The 20,908-nt window shown below is 32.0% G+C and overlaps 1 protein-coding gene across 1 annotated transcript in view; it reads left to right on the forward strand.

The window, feature by feature from the left end:
- LOC111698332 (ATP-binding cassette sub-family A member 9) overlaps nucleotides 1-20,908 on the forward strand; it is a 57,582-nt gene that overhangs the window by 28,307 nt on the left and 8,367 nt on the right. Inside the window, exons 30-52 of the mRNA XM_023468648.1 lie at nucleotides 22-113; nucleotides 875-960; nucleotides 1,214-1,302; nucleotides 2,277-2,328; nucleotides 2,390-2,467; nucleotides 3,212-3,247; nucleotides 3,580-3,681; nucleotides 4,091-4,180; nucleotides 4,766-4,824; nucleotides 5,246-5,336; nucleotides 6,114-6,198; nucleotides 7,405-7,506; nucleotides 8,411-8,487; nucleotides 9,009-9,129; nucleotides 10,119-10,197; nucleotides 10,468-10,520; nucleotides 13,351-13,449; nucleotides 14,907-14,951; nucleotides 15,403-15,447; nucleotides 16,342-16,395; nucleotides 16,917-16,982; nucleotides 18,243-18,330; nucleotides 19,734-19,855. Coding sequence (XP_023324416.1) covers nucleotides 22-113; nucleotides 875-960; nucleotides 1,214-1,302; nucleotides 2,277-2,328; nucleotides 2,390-2,467; nucleotides 3,212-3,247; nucleotides 3,580-3,681; nucleotides 4,091-4,180; nucleotides 4,766-4,824; nucleotides 5,246-5,336; nucleotides 6,114-6,198; nucleotides 7,405-7,506; nucleotides 8,411-8,487; nucleotides 9,009-9,129; nucleotides 10,119-10,197; nucleotides 10,468-10,520; nucleotides 13,351-13,449; nucleotides 14,907-14,951; nucleotides 15,403-15,447; nucleotides 16,342-16,395; nucleotides 16,917-16,982; nucleotides 18,243-18,330; nucleotides 19,734-19,855 — 1,811 coding nt within the window. The remainder of the gene's footprint in view (nucleotides 1-21; nucleotides 114-874; nucleotides 961-1,213; nucleotides 1,303-2,276; nucleotides 2,329-2,389; nucleotides 2,468-3,211; nucleotides 3,248-3,579; nucleotides 3,682-4,090; nucleotides 4,181-4,765; nucleotides 4,825-5,245; nucleotides 5,337-6,113; nucleotides 6,199-7,404; nucleotides 7,507-8,410; nucleotides 8,488-9,008; nucleotides 9,130-10,118; nucleotides 10,198-10,467; nucleotides 10,521-13,350; nucleotides 13,450-14,906; nucleotides 14,952-15,402; nucleotides 15,448-16,341; nucleotides 16,396-16,916; nucleotides 16,983-18,242; nucleotides 18,331-19,733; nucleotides 19,856-20,908) is intronic.

Here is a 20,908-nt window from a genome sequence, read left to right on the forward strand (position 1 = left end):
TTAGAATTTACATATGTACAGGATGCAGATGCTGGCTTCAGTTTTGAATCTGTTCCGACAAAAAAATCTAACTGGCAAACCTACAAAGCCCTGGTTTATGTCAGGTTTATCCGGTAAGAATATGATTTATGTCAGGTTTATCAGGTAAAAACATGGTTTATATCAGGGTAAGAATATGATTTATGTCAGGTTTATCAGGTAAAAACATGGTTTATATCAGGTTTATCCGGTAAGAATATGATTTATGTCAGGTTTATCAGGTAAAAACATGGTTTATATCAGATTTATCAGTTGAGATACATGGTTTATGTCAGATTTATCAGGTGAAAACATGGTTTATATCAGGTTTATCAGATGAAAATATGATTTATGTCAGGTTTATCAGTTGAGAAACATGGTTTATGTCAGATTTATCAGGTGAAAACATGGTGTATGTCAGGTTTTTAGGTGAAAATATTGTTAATGTCAGGATTATCAGTTGAGAAACATGATTTATGCCAGGTTTTCAGGTAAAAACATGGTTTATGTCAGATTTATTAGGTGAAAACATGGTTTTTGTCAAGTTTTTCAGACGAAAACATGGGTTATGTTAAGTTTATCAGATTGAAACAGGTTTCTGTCAAGTTCAGCAGGTGAACACCTGGTTTATGTCAGATTTATGAGATAAAAACCTTCTTAATGTCAGGTTTATGTGGAAAATAAGAAATGGGACTGAAACATGCAAGATTTGTTACGTTTATTTTCTTCACAACAGCTTACAGTAAAAGATAATAAATTTTCTCTCAGATGGAAAAAGATATTTCTTTAAGAAAAGGAGGAGGAACGATTCTTAAATAAAATCAACACTTACAATGGAATTTTATTTTTTATCCAGAAAATTTCGCGAACCCGCCACCATTATTGGACAGATGATAATGCCGCTGATATTTGTAACAATTGGATCATATCTCACGGATTTAGGTGATTATAAATCAATCAATCAATTAATAACAGACAAAACAAGACTATTTAAAGTTTACGGTGATAACCAGAAATATTTGTAGCAATATTTAAGTGTTTACACTGCACTGCTGTGTCCCATGCTTATTGGAATACTTGAGGTCATAACTTGTCTAAAAGTCGTCATCCTATTTCAGAGTTTTCTGGTTCTCACTGTAAAAAGTTTTTTAAAGATTTTAGTTTGAATGTTTAAAAATGATATAATGTTATTCAGGTGGAATAGTAGTTGAACAAGATTCATCCCTAGAGATATCTTCAGATCTTTACTCAATAGATTTCGGTCCAACATACTTTGCCATACAGGTACAGAAGTACGAGGGGAGGAAGGCTAGCCACAACAATTTCTGGTCCAAGCCACCTCAAAATTCTTGTCCTCTCCATTTCATCTTTTTTTTAGTGTCCAATCCTAAGATAAAACAATATTCTAAAAATCTGTCCAATGGGCCATGTTTGACGTCATTCTCATGGATTCGAAGATTCCAACATGATGGAATATTGCAATACTTTTTCTTACCATATTTTGCCCTAACCTTGACAACTGGACAGTTAAAAAAAATAGTTTTTATATTAAAGGATTGGAGTCTTTAAAAACATATTAATGGGAGAACAAATAATTTTGAGGTGGCTCGTACAAGAAATTATTGTGGCTGGCCTTCCTCCCCTTGTAGTACCAGGGTCAGCGTTAAAGAAAAATTTTCAAAATTAAATCTCTGTTTCCTAAATAAGCCATTATAGATAAGGGCTTTCAGATTTAAGTCAAGATAGCATTCTTTAACCGATCTTTCGAATTCAACGTTTCTTAATTCACTGTTTTATACCGAATCTTTAGGTAGTCATTTTGATTTAATTTAACAATTTTTATTTCATATTTTTATTTATTCGCATCAATCCACAAAACAATTATGTTGTATTTTTTTAAATGTTGTATAATTTGGCCTTAGTTAGAGGCAATTTAGCTAAAGCAATGATTTTCTTTATTAATCTCTGATTTTCTAAACACTATGTTTTTGCAACCAAATATTGTGGACCTTAGATCATTTTAATTTCGAATCTCAACACAACTCTCAACTGTTAACTTATGTAAGATTCTTAAAAACTTCCCATTCTCTGAATGATCCATAAAATTAACGAAAAAAAAATATTTTTGAAATCAGTTAATATTGAAGAAATGTTCATGACCTGGATCCGTATCTGGATCTGTTTTAGGGCGGAACCGGATTCGGATCAAAATTAAATGGATCCTAAGCAGTGCCATTAATAACTATTTTGTTTGTTAGGATAATGAGATCAATCTGCCGAACTACCTGGACGGACTGGAAAAATATTTAGGTAAAATAATTAAATTAATAAAAATTTCCGAGAAAAAATCATTTTTTTTACAATTGATCAGGACATCCTCTTTACTCTGTGGCGAACAATGTGTCCTATCCTGATATTCTTGATCTTGTAGAAACCAGGACAGCGACAGGTAAAAACTAATCGGTTAGGGAGAGAGGACCAATCATACAGTCATAACTAGAAAACTCTGGAATCGAAAGACGACTTAGACTTGAGTCATGATTTTAAATATCCCGCTCATAAAAAATCCAACAAAAAATGTATCGATGCTATCAAATAAAAATTTTGAAATGAAATATTTGACTAAAATAGAATACGCAAACGTCAAACACAAGATGTGGTTGGAAGGACGTCCCTAACACTCTGATTTGATTTGATTTAATTCTAATGAACATGAGACACAGCAATTTAGCAGTTTTATGCAATATGCACATGTGCACATTAATTGTGATTTAGCCTACTTATTAAAAATCTTTATGCTCTGTAACATGATCATTTACACTTTTAATATTGGTTTAATGTCGTCTTTCTTTTCCCCAGTTTTCTGGTTTCTTACAGCTAGTTATGTGTATCTTGAGCGGTTAGAAATAATTTGAAGTATGAGGAGTGTTAGGAAGTCTGTGTCCGATGACTATAGGTTTAATTCCGACCGAAGGAGGGAGACCAGCTAAGCGCTTTATTAATAGATTATAAATTCAATAGTTTTGGCCTTTGAACGGTTAGTATAACTATTCACAGAAAACGGATTGACCTTTTATTTAAGTCAAAATAGATTCTATGAAAATAACTTTCGTTTTTTTTTATTAATTAGAAAAACAAAAAGGTTTGACAAAGGTTTTATAAAAAAAGATAAAAGTTAATTTTTTTATTTCAGGGATTTTCAATCTTCTAAACCTAACATCCGACAGAGGTAATCTGAAACACTAAAATGTTTTACTTTTAAAATAAATGAGTTGTTTTTTGACTTAGGGTGATTTTCACCATTTTTTCCTACTAAAGATACCTTAAAAATATGAAATATGTTCTTAAATTCATTTTCGGAATGTATAGCATTAACAGAATTATTTACATTAGTCACAATTTTAGAAAAAATGTGTCGGTCAATTTATGTTCTTTTGCACTCTCCATTTCCATGATTTTTCAATTAATATATCAATTTAAATATTATTGCTGGTTTTATTTGTTCTTTAAGTCGTAACGGGCAATGGGTGACGGATTGAGGTAATTTAAGCCTTTTTTCAGGCCTGGATATAAGCACGAACATATTCAATGATACCGCCCAGCATGCCTTTCCGGTCATCATTAACTCTCTTAGCAGTGCTTACGCATCTCAATATGGGGCAGGTAGTGTAGATAAAGATTGGCATAAATCAATCAATGCTTTGTTTTTGTATGCAAAGGAACTGGTAACTTGGTTCAATTTCGAAGATTTAATTTTTTGTTGATCCAATCCAATAATTTCAATCTTTGACTACTTGAGGTAAATATAAAATAACAAATAAATGAAATTTAGTCTTTGCCACAAACAAAACTTTTCTAATCCCTAAATTTGGTCAACCTGATTAGAAAAACATAGTTACTGTTTAACACTCAATTCCATAGCAAAGTTTTATTTTCGACATCTTCCGCAAAATAGTTCCTAAATGTTCCATCATCTCATGCAATACAATTAGATGTGTTCACATTTTTGTAGCGAAACTTTTGAAGTAGAACGCCAAGCATAAAAATTTAAAGATTGTATTGGGTATTTTAGGTGATATAAATCTGACAAGTCAGCCATTCCGATTAAGCTCATTACCTGCAGGCTTCGATGGAGGCAGTTTTGGAGGCAGCCTTCTTGTAGGTAAGTTAGGCTAGTTTCGGAGGTATTATGCTTAAAGGTGAGTTAATGTATTTTCGGAGGTATTATCCTTGTAGGTGAGTTAATGTATTTTCGGAGGTATTCTGCTTGTAGGGGAGTTGATATATTTTCGGAGGTATTCTGATGTTGGTGAGTTAATATATTTTCGGAGGTATTCTGATGTAGGTGAGTTGATATATTTTCGGAGGTATTCTGCTTGTAGGTGAGTTCATATATTTTCGGAGGTATTCTGATGTAGGTGAGTTGATAATTTTCGGAGGTATTCTGATGTAGGTGAGTTCATATATTTTCGGAGGTATTCTGCTTGTAGGTGAGTTCATATATTTTCGGAGGTATTCTGCTGTAGGTAGTTAATGTAGTTTCAACGGCTTACATGTTTTGGAGGCAGTACTAATTAGGAAACCTGAATGTATGTCAGAGTCAGGAATTAGAACTTCGGGTGAGTCTTTTTTGAAACTTTCAATTGTATTTTAGGAAATTTAATTAATAGTTAAGAAGAAAAGTTTTTATTTTCCTTGAAATTAAATTGTTTGCTTTAAAGCTTGTTTTCATACTTTTTATTTTCAGGAATGACATACATCTTTGTTCCGATTGGATTTGCTATGGAGCTCATTGATGATAGAGAGGTAATATTTAACAAAGCATTTAAAAACACAACAGTGATAACCAGAAATAGGAAGACGACCTTAAAGCAATATTTATAACTTAAGTTTATTTTATGTTGTTTCAAAGAAAATAATTTTACTAGACACTTCTTAAATTACTAATTAGGCGAAATGGGTCTGTAACTAATTACACTGCACAATTTCTATGTCCAATTCTCATTGGATTATTTAAAGTCATAACTTGATTCTAAAAGTCGTCTTACTATTTCAGATCTTTCTGGTTATCATTGTAAGTTTACAGGGTGCTTTGCGCCCATCTTTCTGCTAATAAAATTAGCTGTTTGTTGATCATCTTATTTTGTGGATACTGTATAAAAAAAATCAATATCAGTGAAATTAAATAAATAAATAAATAACATGTCAATTTTTCTATTTATTATAGTGCCATGTGAAAAACCAGCTTCGTGTGAATGGTCTATCTTTCATTATGTATTATGGATCCTTTTACACCGTCTTTGCTGGAATGCTCATAAGTACTTTTTTAAATTATATTACTTATATACAGTGGTCGGCGTTTATATTAATACAATAAAGACGACTTTTCTTTCCAAGTTTTGATTTCTAACAAGGTTTTTCATATGGAAAGTTAATGTCTTAGGTCTTAAAAGTAAACAAAGACAAGTTGTTAAAATGCAATTTTTCTTCGTTTCCATGTTTAATGTTTATGTGTTTCAATATGCTGTTTGAAAGCTTGGTAAAATCAAGATCGAAGTTCGTCTTCATTGTATTGATATATATGACCCCATCTGTATTTTGACGCTGTACATATTTATGGTACTTTTGTTGAAAACACACACTCAAAATAATATTTTGTTTACTACAGTTAGAACCAGGACTAAATAGGGAGACGACTTTTTGACTTCATTCATATTCATATTTTTATTCAACTACAAAACATGAGATATTACTAATAAGCAATCACAATTTACTATGCAGTTTGGACCCGCCTAACCAGGGTTGGTTGTTTTGAGTGGTTGGCCTGAAGTTAATTAACGATACTGAATATAATTGGTTACACATATCAAGTTATGTTTTTGGATAGGTAAGGAGTTGATTGGAAGGAAGGAGATTGTCAGGTGATCTGTGGCAGGGTGAGATCAGAGGGATTTTAATGTAGAGATAAGTAAAAATACAGGGTGTTAAGGATGGTAGATACAGAAACAAAAATAAGCTAATAAAGACTTAAGTTATGACTTTGATTAGTCCTATGATCATGAGACACAGTAAATCTGACGTTGTTAAATGTTTAGCTCTACTCTGTTGCCTGCTGGGTCTAGTGGCAATATTTGATATTTCTTCCTTGATGCTTCCACCGGCATTTTTGGTCTTTGCCAGGTAATAACAGGGTTATATGTATATTTTCTTGAAATAACAGTGGTGTATACTGTATGTATATTTTCTTGAAATAACAGGGTTATATGTATATTTTCTCGAAATAACAGGGGTGTATATATATTTTCTTGAAAAAACAGGGGTGTTTGTATATTTTCTTGAAATAACAGGGGTGTATGTATATTTTCTCCTAATAACAGGGGTGTATGTATATTTCTCGAAATAACAGGGGTGTATGTATATTTCTCGAAATAACAGGGGTGTTTGTATATTTTCTCCAAATAACAGGGGTGTTTGTATATTTTCTTGAAATAACAGGGGTGTATGTATACTTTCATGAAATAACAGGGGTGTATATATATTTTCTCGAAATAACAGTGGTGTATGTATATTTCTCGAAATATCAGGGGTGTATGTATATTTCTCGAAATAACAGGGATGTATGTATATTTTCTCGAAATAACAGGGGTTTATGTATATTTTCTTGAAATAACAGTGGTGTATTTATATTTTCTCGAAATAACAGGGGTGTATGTATATTTTCTCGAAATAACAGGGTATATGTTTATTTTTTCTTCCCCCCACCCCCTTTTTGAGAAAAGATTTTTCCACCAGAAGTAACATATGCTTTTAAGGGTTTTATTTGCTGTATTGGGGAAAATGAATGATTTTAGGGAGAAATAATGAGTATTTGGTAAAAAACGTATTAAAAAGAATGTTTCCGATTTTTCATTTTGTTCTCCCAAATCATTAAAAATCTTTCTGAATAATAATTTTAGAGATTGCTCACCAAAATCTGAATTAGTCCTGTCAACTTAACATATTTGCACTAGTTTTCCCTCTTGCTTAATACTTTTAATAATATTTTTGATAATTTTTCTTAACATATTATGAAAAAAAATATAAATGTAAGATTTCGCAGATTTCTCGGTTTTCGATATTGGACTCATATTTTTTTCAAATCGAAATTCTAATCTTCTACAGTCGTCATCGCATATATCAATACAATGAAGATGACTTTCAATTACAATTTTGTTTTATATCTAGCATCTCGCTGTTTGAGAGTATAATCGCCTATCACTGTATGAAGACATTGTGCGCAATCAGTTCAGAGATTATATTTTTATGGAAACAAGCACCCAGACTTAAAAGCCAAATGTATAAATACTTACATGTTCAAAGATAAGCAAAGTAAATATAATTTTTTAGTTTGTACTTTCTGTACACTGTTCCTTCAACACTGTTTGTATCCTGTATAAGCTACCTCTTCGATACACTGGAGACAGGACAGTTCCTCTTCCCTATATCCAGGTATACCCTGATAGGCTATTTCTGTGAAGACAAAAATTAAACTATTGTATACTCCTATTTTTGTATATTGTAAAAATGTCATGATCTATCGAGGTCAACGGATTTCCTGTAAAACATTTGAATATATTGTAAGGTCTAAGTATCTATTAAATAAGGGCTTTATTTACTAAAACATAAACCAATCAAAAGCCACAAAAAATATGCTCTTTACCAATTAGAAAATGCAGAAAGAAGATTCAGCTGTTTTCCATAAGTAGACCATATTGGTGCTTTAGATTAAAATTGTAAATGTATAAAAGCTTGATAACTCGGACAAATAATTTAGCATTAGTACAGAAAGATAATAATCATGTAGAGTAACACTTCACTTTGTAAATATTCTGTTCCATTAAATTCAGTTCAATTGTACTGTTAATTCCTCCAGGTGGAACCTCTTCTAGGAACAGGAGGCCGGGCTGGTTCAGGATTGATCTTACCTTTAGGGTCGGATACTACTGTAGGCGGTCTTAGTTGCTCAAAATGTGGCTTCTTGCAGATCTCATTCTCGTATATTCTCGTATATTATACGGGTACATTATAAATATAGTTATATGTCCTAAATGTACCAAGCATTTACAATAACTGATTTAACATTAAAGGGGGTGATTGGCTAGATATTGTAGTTGAACTGAGAATGCAGTGTTAAAGCTATAATTAGTTAATAGAATAATATTGACCATCCTAGTGATTTTTGAAGAACGAATTTGCGCTCTAACTTTGCTCTTTGAAAACCTTTTAGTTATAGGTATCAAATGAATCCTCAAAATGCTCTCTTTAACTCTGCACTCTCAATTCAACGACAATATCAAGCCAGTCACTCCCTTTAATAAAATATTTCTGTTTTTGTCAAATAACTTTTTTTTAGTTATGCCGGGTTTATTCCATTTATTGGAGTATTTGTGAGTGATGCTTTTCAAACTCTGGATGGTAACTTAGCTTTAGGTAAATACAAGGGTATTGTTATAAAATAGTGAACTTATAGTAACTTAGCTTTAGGTAAATACAAGGGTATTGTTACAACTACAAAATAGTGAACTTTTAGTCGTCATTCTTGTTATGAAATACTGCTTAATATGCTGTATCTGAATTTTTATCTAATATTGGGTCCTAAAAATGTTTATTGTTTACTAAATAAAATGATTCCACAACTTTCTGGTTTCAATTTTTTACTTCTCCATTATGTACACTATACACTACTCTTTAAAGTTTGTAATCTAGATACTAATTTAAATTAAGTGGGAAAGGAACGAGGAGTCCCTGTCACAAATTCTGAAATTCAAATCCCAATATCTTTGCATCTTAAATGGTGCAATCCTTTGATATTTCAAAAATAGACTGTTTATCTTACAGAATTCATAGGTTGAAAAAGTTAAGGATTACGACACTGGATTGCAAAGATATCGGGATTAGAAAATCCGAGTTTGTTTAAAAAGCTCAGTTCTTTGTCATATTTTTTTATTTAGGTCTTCATATTCTGTTCTCCTTTATATCCCCGATCTATATTCCATTTGGAGTGATCTACCAAACCTCTAAAAAGTATCAAATCTGCTCTTTCATGAAAACATGTGATTCTCTCACATTAAGGTATAGAATATAATACGAGAAATTATTTGCGCTTCTCGCACTAGTGCTTAATAGAATTGACATTTAGTTTGAATAAACCAATTTTAATTTTCTGACTACATAAATCCGGAAGGTTTTAATTGCATCAATTTTTTAAGATTGGATCGACTTTGAAGTGTCACAAAGCCTTGGCCATTGATTTTACCGCAACTATATCGATTATACTTTTGTAGCCCCGGACATGTATATTTTAGAGGTCTAAAGGTCTTGTTTTTGCATAGAAGAAGTTGGCAAAATTTTCATTGATTTTTGGGTTAGTTTTTGACTTTTGGAGCACTGTGCACTAAGACAAAAATGAATAATAGCTATTTTTTAACCATAAGGCTACTTAATGCAATAAACTTAAAACACAATAATTGTGCAATGTAAACAGAATCTTTTCACTTAATAAGTTAATTATTAAAGTACTGCAGTAAAACAGTTTATATATTTATAACAACATGAAATACACATAATATTGCTTATACAGTAATAAAACTCTGAAATAAGAAGATGACTGTGAGAATCAAGTTATAATAAGTCCAATGAGCATGAGATATAGTAATTGTGCAATGTTAACAGACCAATTTCACTAAATTAGTGATTTAGTGAGTGGCTAGTAAAATTATTTGCCTTTTACAACATCAAATGTCGTCTTCCCATTCCATTGTTTTTGGTTATCACTGTATGTCGTCTTCTTATTCCTATTTTATGTCAAAGAAATATTACAGGGTTGTATATTTTCTTTATTATCACCCCCCCTCCTTTTGAAATAATTTTTTTCCCCGGAAGTTATGTTTGCGCGTTAATTTTTTTAGGTTTTTATTCGCTGAAATAGGGAAAATAAATGATTTTAGGGAAAATAAATTAATTTCTGGGTAAAAAGTATCAAAAAGAATTTACCTTTTAAAACGCCATTTAATTTTTTTCCATAAGGGTTAATTCTGAAAAATTATTTTTATATTTATCAGTGACTACATGGATACTGAGATAATTATACTCTACGTCGCAATCCTGTTCCATACACTGCTATGGTCAGCTGTTCTCAAGGTATTGGATCATATTTTTATAAATGGCAATTTCAATTATTTAATTATTTTTTTACATGATATACCAAATATTGATCAGTGATATCTGTTGGCTAAAAACATATCAATTTATCCTCAGCTTGGAACTTTTGAATCAGATTTAACAAAAGACAGGGAATAAAAACTGGGGAGGAGGGAGGGGGAAAGATTATGACTTTTAATAATCGTGAGTTAATTTTATTAGTTACCGGCTCTATTAAGAAATTAAAAATGTAAAAAAATGTGTGTTTAGGCGGTGGATATTGTTAAGGACGGTGGAAAAGTGACAGATGCTTTTAATAAAAGGTAAAAATTGGTGGACACCCCCCCCCCCCATTTCCCCTTCATCGAATAAAAAAAGGTTGTAACATCAATGGAGGGTAATAAAAGTTATAATTTTTAATTTTATTATCTTATTAAATTGATGGTGTAAGCCTACGATATTTATGTATTTGATTGTTTTAAATATTAAAGGTCTACGACATAAACTTGCAAAGATTAGCGGTGATAATATTTGAATTTGTGATTAGTGTCTAGCTCCTGCCAGGTTAAAAACGTAAAATCTGATCTGCATAATCTCACGAACAAATCCTCTAATATCAGGATAATTTATTTTAATATTTTTATATATCATAATAATATTTATTTAGTAATTGTATCACTACACCAAAATTATATACTGTGGGAGTATTCTTTTTAGATTTCTTTTTTTAAAGTGACTTACAGCCAAAGTATGGTAGTTGAACTGAAAATGTAGTATTGTGGAAATACGGTTTAGTAATTATTTGAGACATATAAAACGTTTCAACGGTATATAATTAATTGGTCTGAGCGCATAGTTGACGTTCAAAATCATATATTTGGGTGGGTACTGGGTACGTTTTGAGAATCGATTTTTTTAAATATTGAATAATGACGATGAAAAATGTAATAAATATTCTAAAGTAAACTAACTAGATTTTTAGGAGCAGTAAAATAATTAGAACATATTTCTTAAAAGAAATTTTTCAATTGATAAATGTTAGAATCTATTTTTTCGTTTTCATCATTATATTGAATTTCTTTTCCTTAATAAATTTGTTCGCAGATTTCTACAAATTCTTTAAGAATTTTCGTTACATTTTTTGTCGTCGTTATTTAATAATTTTAAAAAAAGCCGATTCTCAAAACGTTCCCACCCAAATTCACGATTTATACGTCGACTTTGCTCTCAAACTCGTAATTATACGTCGTTATAGAAACGTTTTATAGGTCTCAAATGATTCCTAAAAAAATTTCTCCCCAATACTACATTTTAAGTTCAACCACCATGTATGTGTTAGATTGTGAATAGAGTTTAGTCCGTGAAGCATAGTTAATGGGGAATAATTAGTCTTAATGCATACTGTAGAATTAAACTGTTTAATAACTATAGGTAAAATAGTATTCAAATGTGGTAAGGGTTTTCTTTAATAATTTTTTAACGATTCCAACGGATCGCTCAGCAATCGCATTAGAGGTGGGAGATAGAGAAGCGATTTGAATTTTTTTAATACCTAAACTCTGTAAAGTTGTTTTGAGTTCAGATTTATTTCAAGTAAGATAAAGAATCACACAGTAGTCAATAAATAAAAGAGAAGGATAGTTGAGCAGTTTGATTTTTGAATATTTAAGTTAGAATAAAAAGATTTGCCATTCTCTTACAACCATACATTGCCGGTCACTCCCTTTAATCTCTTACAAGGCCTTATAATTTTCTCATTTTTATAACTCTCTTCATTCCTCCCTCCAACTGCCGTATCATTTCCAACGCCTTATATTATTGAATAGAAAAATATATCTGCTAATGTATATTTTATTTCTATTTCTAATTGATTATTTTTATCTAAAGAATCAATCATCATTTGTAAATGATATTACCTTCTGTATTTACATTTATTCAGGATTAGTATTAGTTTGTGATTTGTATGGAACTATAAAGGTATTAGGGCGCTTCGCCCCCCCCTTTTCTACTATAACAATTATCGTTTAAATTTTGCTTTTTAATTTCCAAATAGTCTTCGTAATGGTAACACTCGGACTTTTCTGTTTGAATTGGCGCATTTATAAAAAAAATGTCGACATGGGTTGAAATCTTTAAAATGTTACAATCCATAAACTTTTTCGTTGTCATGTTAGATTCTGCACAAATCTTGGCCCGTTTTTGTCGTTTTTAGGACACAGACAGACACTTCAAATATAAAGAAATAGATAAGGCTTTGAAAATGTGGACTCTTTTATGATTAAAAAAAGAACATATGAAACATAGCAATTATGTGTAACTGTACACAATCCATTTCAATTAATAATTTAATTTTATGCTAAAGGCATTGCAAAACTAGTTGCTTTAAATTAACATCAAATACATAACAGTGCTCAACAATTTTTATAAAATAATCAATTTATAAATTTAAAACTCCAATGCGCATAATTAGGGATGTTAACGTTTTCATTTTTTTTTTGAAAAACGATCGTTTTTATAAAAATCGTTTACGAAGAAAGGAAACCGACCTGAAGGGAATCTGAACTTATCATTGATCAGTTTTTAAGAAAATATCAAGAAGTTTTAGCTCCCCCTCAACTTTTTAACTTCATGTTAGACGACATTCAATTTTTTGTAAACGACAACCCTTTGTTAACGCTCGTTAATGACCACCCTTCGTTACCGATCGTTTTCATAAATGATTAACAACTCTAAGCATAATACACAGCAATAGTGTAAACAGACCCATTTCACTAAATTAGTGATCAAGAAGTGTCTAATAAAACTATTTGCCTTGTAAACAACATCCAATACACCTGAGTATTGCTATAATGTCGTCTTCCCATGCTATTGTTATATGGTTGTCACTGTAGTACAGATTCTCTTCTTCAAGTTTTACTATCTAGCTATGGGTCTAACAACATATTCTAAATCCTTGAAATTTCATATATCTATTGTAATAACCAGAAAACTGTAGACTAGGAAGACGACATTAATAAAATGATAAAGTGCATTTGATTTAGCTGTGCCTCATGTACATTGGACTATTTAAAGTCATAACTTGTGTGTAAAAGTCGACATCCTGTTGCAGAATTTTCTGGTTATCACTGTAGTTATAATTAATCTATGGTTCAGAGGAAATGAGCATGATGAGGAGAATGTTGATCAGATTGCAGATGAGGATACGGAGGTTAAACTAGAGAGGGATAGGGTGGCAGAATACTTTATTAACAGGTTCTTTTATTTCTTATTCACTTCCTCAACAGAGAGATTGTTACCACCTTTTCACCCACATTACCCACAGATGATTCCCCAACAGAGGGTGGTTATAACTTACTCAACGTCCCTTGGGACAGTTATGTCAAATATCCACCCGCTCTGCGAAGTTTTCACGAAAAAAAATTGGCGCATTTTCATCTGATAACACGTTAAAATTGTGTACAACTATGTTCTTTTTCGGGAAATTACAAATTATACTTAACCACGAGTTCCAGTAACCAATTTTGCCTACAAAACATCTCTCGCTGCACTATTGATACTGTGGTGGCAAAATTGGTTTCTGGAACCCTTTGTCAAGTTAAATTCCCTCAACTTCCCTGTAAAATAGTTGAAAATAACCATTATTCCATAGTAAGGGGAAAACGTTTTCAAAAGGTTCGGGATTATATGTTTCTAAAGTACAATTTTAAATTATATCTTCTTTCATACAATATTTTGACCATGGTGTATAGAAAATAGAAATGTTGTCGTAATTGTATGTATGAGAGCGTTTTTTTTAAGTGACTGATCTTTTTTACAATGGTTATGAAAGATTCGAAATGATCATTGCATTTGTTTAAATATGGTTCCCTTAACCCTAAACAGCCCACCCCCCCATAGTTTTTTTGTCCTAGCACTCGCATTTTTGTACTATCATCGTGAAATTTTGGGAGTTTTGATGAATAGTATTGTAAAGGATTTTTCGTAATTTTTTTTTTAATTTATAGGGTAGAGTACAGGGCGGAAAAAAGTCTGGTCTGTGAAAAAAAAACCTAAAATAGCCCATAACATTTTTGTCACTAAAGCTAAAGATCTAAATCTATATTTTTGAAAAGCCCTTGAAAAAGGCATATAGAAACATGTGTCACACTTTGATATTTGTTTAAAACAACACAAAAATACTTTTTTAATTTTTTTGACCATTAATTAAGTATTTTTTTCTACCCTCTTAAGCACCCAAACTATCAAAGTCATTGGTCTAATTTATTTTCTTTGAGCTGGCCATGAAAAAATGGGCTATGAACATGTATTTCAACCCTATACCTATTCTCTTAGGCCTTTTCTAGNGACCCCCCAGCCTTTATAGGGTTAATAGCGTTGTCTGATAAAGTATAAATTAGATATCCATATTTTTTTGTTGTTGTAATTGATAATATGGATTTGTGGTTTCTCTCCATAAGTGATTGCGTATTTCTTGCTTCAGAAAAAAACTGTTAAAAATTTTTTTAGAGCCACTATTGATCAGATGCTATTTACAGGGTACCGTTTGATTTTGGAATACCTCATTATAAATGGAGGGTTTTGACAATCACAACGAGGGCTTGTATAGGATTTTGTATTTTGTAACCGATTTATAGAATTCTGAACTGTAAAATAATTTATCAAAATAAAAAAAAAAAATTTTCACTGAATTGGATTTATTTGTTTTTCAGAAAAATTCCTGAGGAAACTCCAGTTATTGCAGTGCATGGTTTGAGGTAAGAATTCATTGAGATGAAATTTTTAATTATCTATTATTTGAGGCAGCTCTCAGTAAATAGACTAGATTTTAATTATCTATTATATGAGGCAGCTCACAGTAAATAGACTAGGTTTTAATTATCTATTATTTGAGGAAGCTCTCAGTAAATAGACTAGGTTTTAATTATCTATTATTTGAGGCAGCTCTCAGTAAATAGACTAGGTTTTAATTATCTATTATTTGAGGCAGCTCCCAGTAAATAGACTAGGTTTTTGTATTACAACCGATCTTTTTAAATCGGGAGAAAAAAACAAAGCTGCATAAATGAATTTGTAGGTTCACTGGGGAATAGCACAGAAGGAGGACCTATAAAATTAGTATATATATATTCCTTTTAGGGGTATTATTTTAAAAATATGGAGGACAAAGCTTGTTGAACAGATTAAATTTATTTGTAAAATATTTAGGAAAGTGTTTACAAGCGGAGTGGATACTAAACGATCCTGTCTAAAGTAAATATCGTCTAAATATTATATTTTGTGTCAATTGCAGGGGCGTATACAGGGATCGTTGAAGATTGAATGAAGACTCCCCCAAACCCTTCAAAGGTGTCCTAGAACATGAAAAGGGTTAAGCTCCTGTATACGCCCCTGATTGTATAAATTACAAAGTTTACAAAGTTATTATTATCATCGGAGGCTGGCCAGAGGTCATTAAAGGCCAATTCATTTTAATTAGAGGCCCATTAATAATTTACCTAACATGTACGGATTTATCGTACGAATTATCTTTAAAGAAAATATTATAAGAACTGATTACTTGCCACAAACAAAATCATTACACCTTTGCAAGCTAATTATTGGTGTAAAACTTTTGAGTTTTTGATCTAGCAGAATTTATAGTTTTGATTTTCGACATCAGCTGTTGCTAAGAAATTAGGTTTTGAAAAATAAAATTTGTTGCGAGTAAACAGTTCCTTTGTAAATTGAAGATTAAAATTTAGTTTCTAAATATGCTTTAAGCCCCTTAGCATGATTACCTTTGTTACAAATAATTATTGAAACCCAATGGAACCAAGGAGTATGAAATAGAAGGGAGATACAACTGACCTGGCCCGCCCTACCTTATGATTATACATGCTTCGGAGACGGTACTCCATTTGAATAAGAAATATCTGTCTAATGTAAAATTACCGCGTATATACAATAACCTATTCTGAATATTTCTTATACAAATGGAGTACCCGTCTGCAAAGCATTTATAATCATATGGTAGGGCGGGCTGCGTCCGTTGTATCTCCTTGAGCAGGAGCACATCCAAGAGAACAGCCAAATTGAAAATCTTCAGTTCAAGGATCACTCTCCTTTTTCACAAATAAAATCTGAATTAACTTTAAGTATTTTTAGGAAAAAGGATTCTGAAGTATCAAAAAAGATTGCTGTCCGAAATCTCTCGATGAGGTATAAAATGGCATTTATTAAAAAAAAGTTTTCCCATTTTATCCCTGAAATACAAGCTCTGGAAACACCCTGAAATAAAAGATCTGTATTCACCCTGAAGTACAAGCTCTGTATACCCCCTGAAATACAAGCTCTATATTCACCCTGAAATACAAGCTCTGTATACACACTGAAATACAAGCTCTGTATACATCCTGAAATACAAGCTCTTTATACACCCTGAAATACAAGCTCTGTATACACCCTGAAATACAAGATCTGTATACACCCTGAAATATAAGTTCTGTATACACCCAGAAATACAAGCTCTGTATACATCCTGAAATACAAGCTCTGTATACACCCTGAAATACAAGCTCTGTATACACCCTGAAATACAAGATCTGTATATACCCTGAAATACAAGATCTGAATACACCCTGAAATATAAGCTCTGTATACACTCTGAAATACAAGCTCTGTATACACCCTGAAATACAAGCTCTGTAAACAACCTGAAATATCCCTATATCTGATTTCAGTGTTAAATGTGGTGAAGTGTTTGGTTTGCTAGGGCACAATGGTGCGGGGAAAACTACAACGATGAGGAATTTATATTAAAAACCTTTTATCTTTAGATTTGAAAATTCAATTTTGAAATACGCTGACCATAGATTAATTAAAATATAAAGATAGAACACTAGATGTCGTCTTTTCAAGATTGGGATGAAACTCGTTAATAATAACCCTGAGGCAGAAGCCCAGAGGAGTTTCGCACTGCACAGTCAGCGTAGGAATAGGCTCTCGCTGTCTTCTTAGTCTACGCCGACTGCGCGAAACTCCTCTGGGTTTCTGCCTTAGGGTTATGGTGAACGAGTTTCATCCAAATCTTGAAAAGACGACAACTAGTGGGCTGTTCGTTATTTTAATTAATCTATGACGCAGACAATCTTTAATGGAAAAGGGTTCCCCACAAAGAACGACTGACGAGACATTATTGACGACCAAATCTTTTTAAATATGAAGGATCTCCAGGCTGAATTCGGTCTACTGAAAAGAAAACAGTCTTAAAATTTTACATTTTTTAAACTATAGACAATTATTTTGAAATAAAAAGATGATTGTAGATGCAATTATATTCTGGCAGAACCTACCTGGTGACAGACCATTGACATTTCTACATTTCCGATTGTCTTTCTGGGCATGCATCTTCAAATCATGTTCTTGGCTAATTTTGAATAAGAAAAAATTGGACATCCCTAAGCGCCAAATTTTTACACGTTTCAAAACTTTTTTGGAGACACAACTTCGTATAAAAATAGTCTTATAACTTTAAGCATTTAGTTAATAATAATGTGCAAAGAAAAAACTAGGCTTTCAGGGCTCTGCTCGCCACTTTTTTAGTAAGAAATTATCTTTTAACTCTAGCTGTTGGTTTTCAAGTCGCCAACATTTCTTCGTAATTCTCATAATTAAGAATTTCGCAGATTTTTTTATTAAAGTTCATGAATTTCCTAAAATCGTTTGAGTCAATATTTTTTTCTGAACCCACTTTTTTTTTACTTTGGACCAGCCTTGACAACCTTTCCTGTGGTCATGTTAGTTGGCACACAAATATTTTGGCTTGATCGGTTTCGTCTTTTTAATGTTTGAGATCTTCTTTGTACATTATAAACAACCCGCAAAGCAAATTGTAGAAGATTTAAACTGTTGATTCAAAAATTTAAAATTATGAAATGTTTTGATTGGGTAATATTTTTCGACTGATAAAGAAGCAAAACTAACTATGGGATTGTGAAATTGAGTTTGTCAGATTTAAGCCAATAAACAAGCTAAATTATAGAAATAAAATTAATGTAAATTTAAAGAATAATAACTGCTGAGGAGGGAGCTAGTGCTGGAAAAGTTCGGATTGGTTCTAAAGAGATTCACTCAAACCAATCTGACGCCTTCATGGTATGATAATAGTAATGGTTTGAATATTATCTATATAATCTATAATATTATAATATTATCTATATTAAAAAACAAGACATTCGTATGTTCCCCCTGGCCGGCCAAACGACTGAACCGAATGGGCTGAATTTTTTTGTGGACACTAATTGGTAGCCTGGGGTGACATAGGCTAACAAAATTATAATTTTTTTAAAATTCTTTTACATGTTCTTTTTCCTCGGGCAACACCGAGCCCTTCAACTAGTTGCTAATAATTTTGTTGATTTTTAGCTATAATACTGTTAACACCGGTAATGTTTCAACATTTAAAAGGCATTTAAACGTAATTTCAAGTGACCCTCCAGTCTCCTTGCACAGATTGCAATGCCAAATTCACAATGGTACCCTTTGTCGATCAAGGAAAAGTTAGATTTCAATGTAAATTTTAAAAAATAATAATGATTTCTCTACAAAAGTGACTTATGCACTGAGGAAAACTGGGATAATAGCTTATTTATTATTTATCATATTAAGGTTTTAAGGGTAATGTTGTGAATCGGGCATTAGCATCTTTGCATTGAGGATCACTTTGAATTAAGCTTATTGGACATTTGGAGTGATAATTTAATTTGAGAAAAAACCATAAACAATTAAAACAAAACCATAGCCAGGGAATAGATTTAATGAATAGCGAGGAGTAGCTGAACCGTGTAGGAGTCGTTCAACCACTTCTCTGTGAGCCGTGGTTTGGTTGAACCACGTCTACGCGGTTCAGCCAAGTCTTACTATTCATTAAATCTTGTCTCCGAAAATAAGGCTAATAGGATAGCACTCCAATCTGCAAGGCAGGAGGAATTAAATATGCTATAATGTCTAGTATTGATTTTATATAATAACTAGCTAAAGGGCCCGGCGTTGCCCGTAAAAAATTGAAAAAAATATTTTGAAAAAAAAATTCGATTTTTTTAGCCTATAACATTCCCGGATACCCATGAGTGTCCACAAAAAAATATAGCACAATCGGTCCTGCTGTTTGGCCGGCTATAGACAATATATATATAAACGAATTCGTTGTTTTATTATAATAAAAACAATAAATTTTTTTAGCCTATAACACCCCCCGGCCACCCATGAGTGTCCATGAAAAAGTTCAGCCCAATTTGGTCCAGCCGTTTGGCCGGCTATACGCAACATATGTGTATACGAATGTCTTGTTTTATTATATAGATAATATGTTTTGTCTGTAAATTTGAATTAACAAATATTGTTTTTGCATTTTTCGGACGTACTTGTTAAAATTTTTTTAATGAGTGGGTCTGGAAGAAAGGGACCATTTACGTTTATCACATTCTCCTATCTTAACTCTAAGACAAAGATAGCACAACCTGTTCAGGGTTAACTTTTAACAGATTTTTTACCTTTAGGAGCTTGGTTACTGTCCTCAGTTTGATGCTCAGTGGAAGACGATTACAATCGAGGAACATTTAGAAGTATTTGCGGCAATTAGAGGTGTTCCACCCTCAGCGATAAACAATCTTGTTCAGAGGTACTTAGTATTATTAATAAAAGGCTGTCAGGACGCTTCGAGCCTTTTTTAATATAAATGTAAGCTTTAAATATCGTATCTTAACAAACTGTTATTTCTTTGTGCATCTATAAATCATAAAGGAATTGAGTCTTCGTCACAAACTCGTAAAGAGATTAGAAAATTTAAGTTCATGGCAAAGAATTAATTCATTTTGTGGATATTCCTGTTCGCATTTTAACATTGATGGACTTTGAAACAAAAATTTGTATTGGCATTTATTACTATTGATTAAGGGTACTATATGTAATGTAATTTTAAGCTTCGGCACTTTGCATAGTCTTAATATATTTGCAACCTGTAATACTTAAAACTATGAAATTTGAATTCTCCGAAATTCAATTTCAAAGTTGAAAATATCAAAGATTCACACTTTTACAGTGGCGCAACTAGCACAGAAATATTAAGGATATTGCATGCATATCTTGTAATGGACACTAAATTCAAAACATTCAAAAACAAAATAATTTCTTGCTCTTCCTTCCTTGTGTACTTTATAAAATGAATTAATCATTTGATGGGGGTTACGGGGGGCTAGGCCCCCTTCGAAAAAATAAAAATATAAACCGCTACAATTTCTGGATTTGAAGAAAAAAACATAATTTTTTAATTGTTGAAGGGTTGGCTCTGTGCTCAATAATATATACCAAATTCTTTTGATATCCATAGCTTGTTCTTGTGTTAAAAAAATATATATATTTCCAACAACTTCAAAATGAGCGACATTAGTAAATTAAACATGTGCGCGAAGCGCCAAAAAATTCAGTTCATCTAGTGTCTTTTTATGTATTTCTTAGTGTCTGTTAGTTAGTCCCTGGCTTAGTCATATTCTCCATGTATATAAAGTCCTCTATTACAGTCTACAGCAAATTTTTATAATTCATGCACTAGTCATGTGTCCACTATATAGTCCCTAATTCGTAGGTATGTGCAGACTTAAGTATTATGTAGTTCCTGGCAGTACTTGACTATATATTTCGTCTCCATTAGCCATAATAGTCTTTTTGATCGAAG

The sequence above is a fragment of the Eurytemora carolleeae genome, unplaced genomic scaffold, assembly GCF_000591075.1.
Source record: "Eurytemora carolleeae unplaced genomic scaffold, Eaff_2.0 scaffold325, whole genome shotgun sequence".
In the NCBI taxonomy this organism is placed as follows: domain Eukaryota; kingdom Metazoa; phylum Arthropoda; class Copepoda; order Calanoida; family Temoridae; genus Eurytemora; species Eurytemora carolleeae.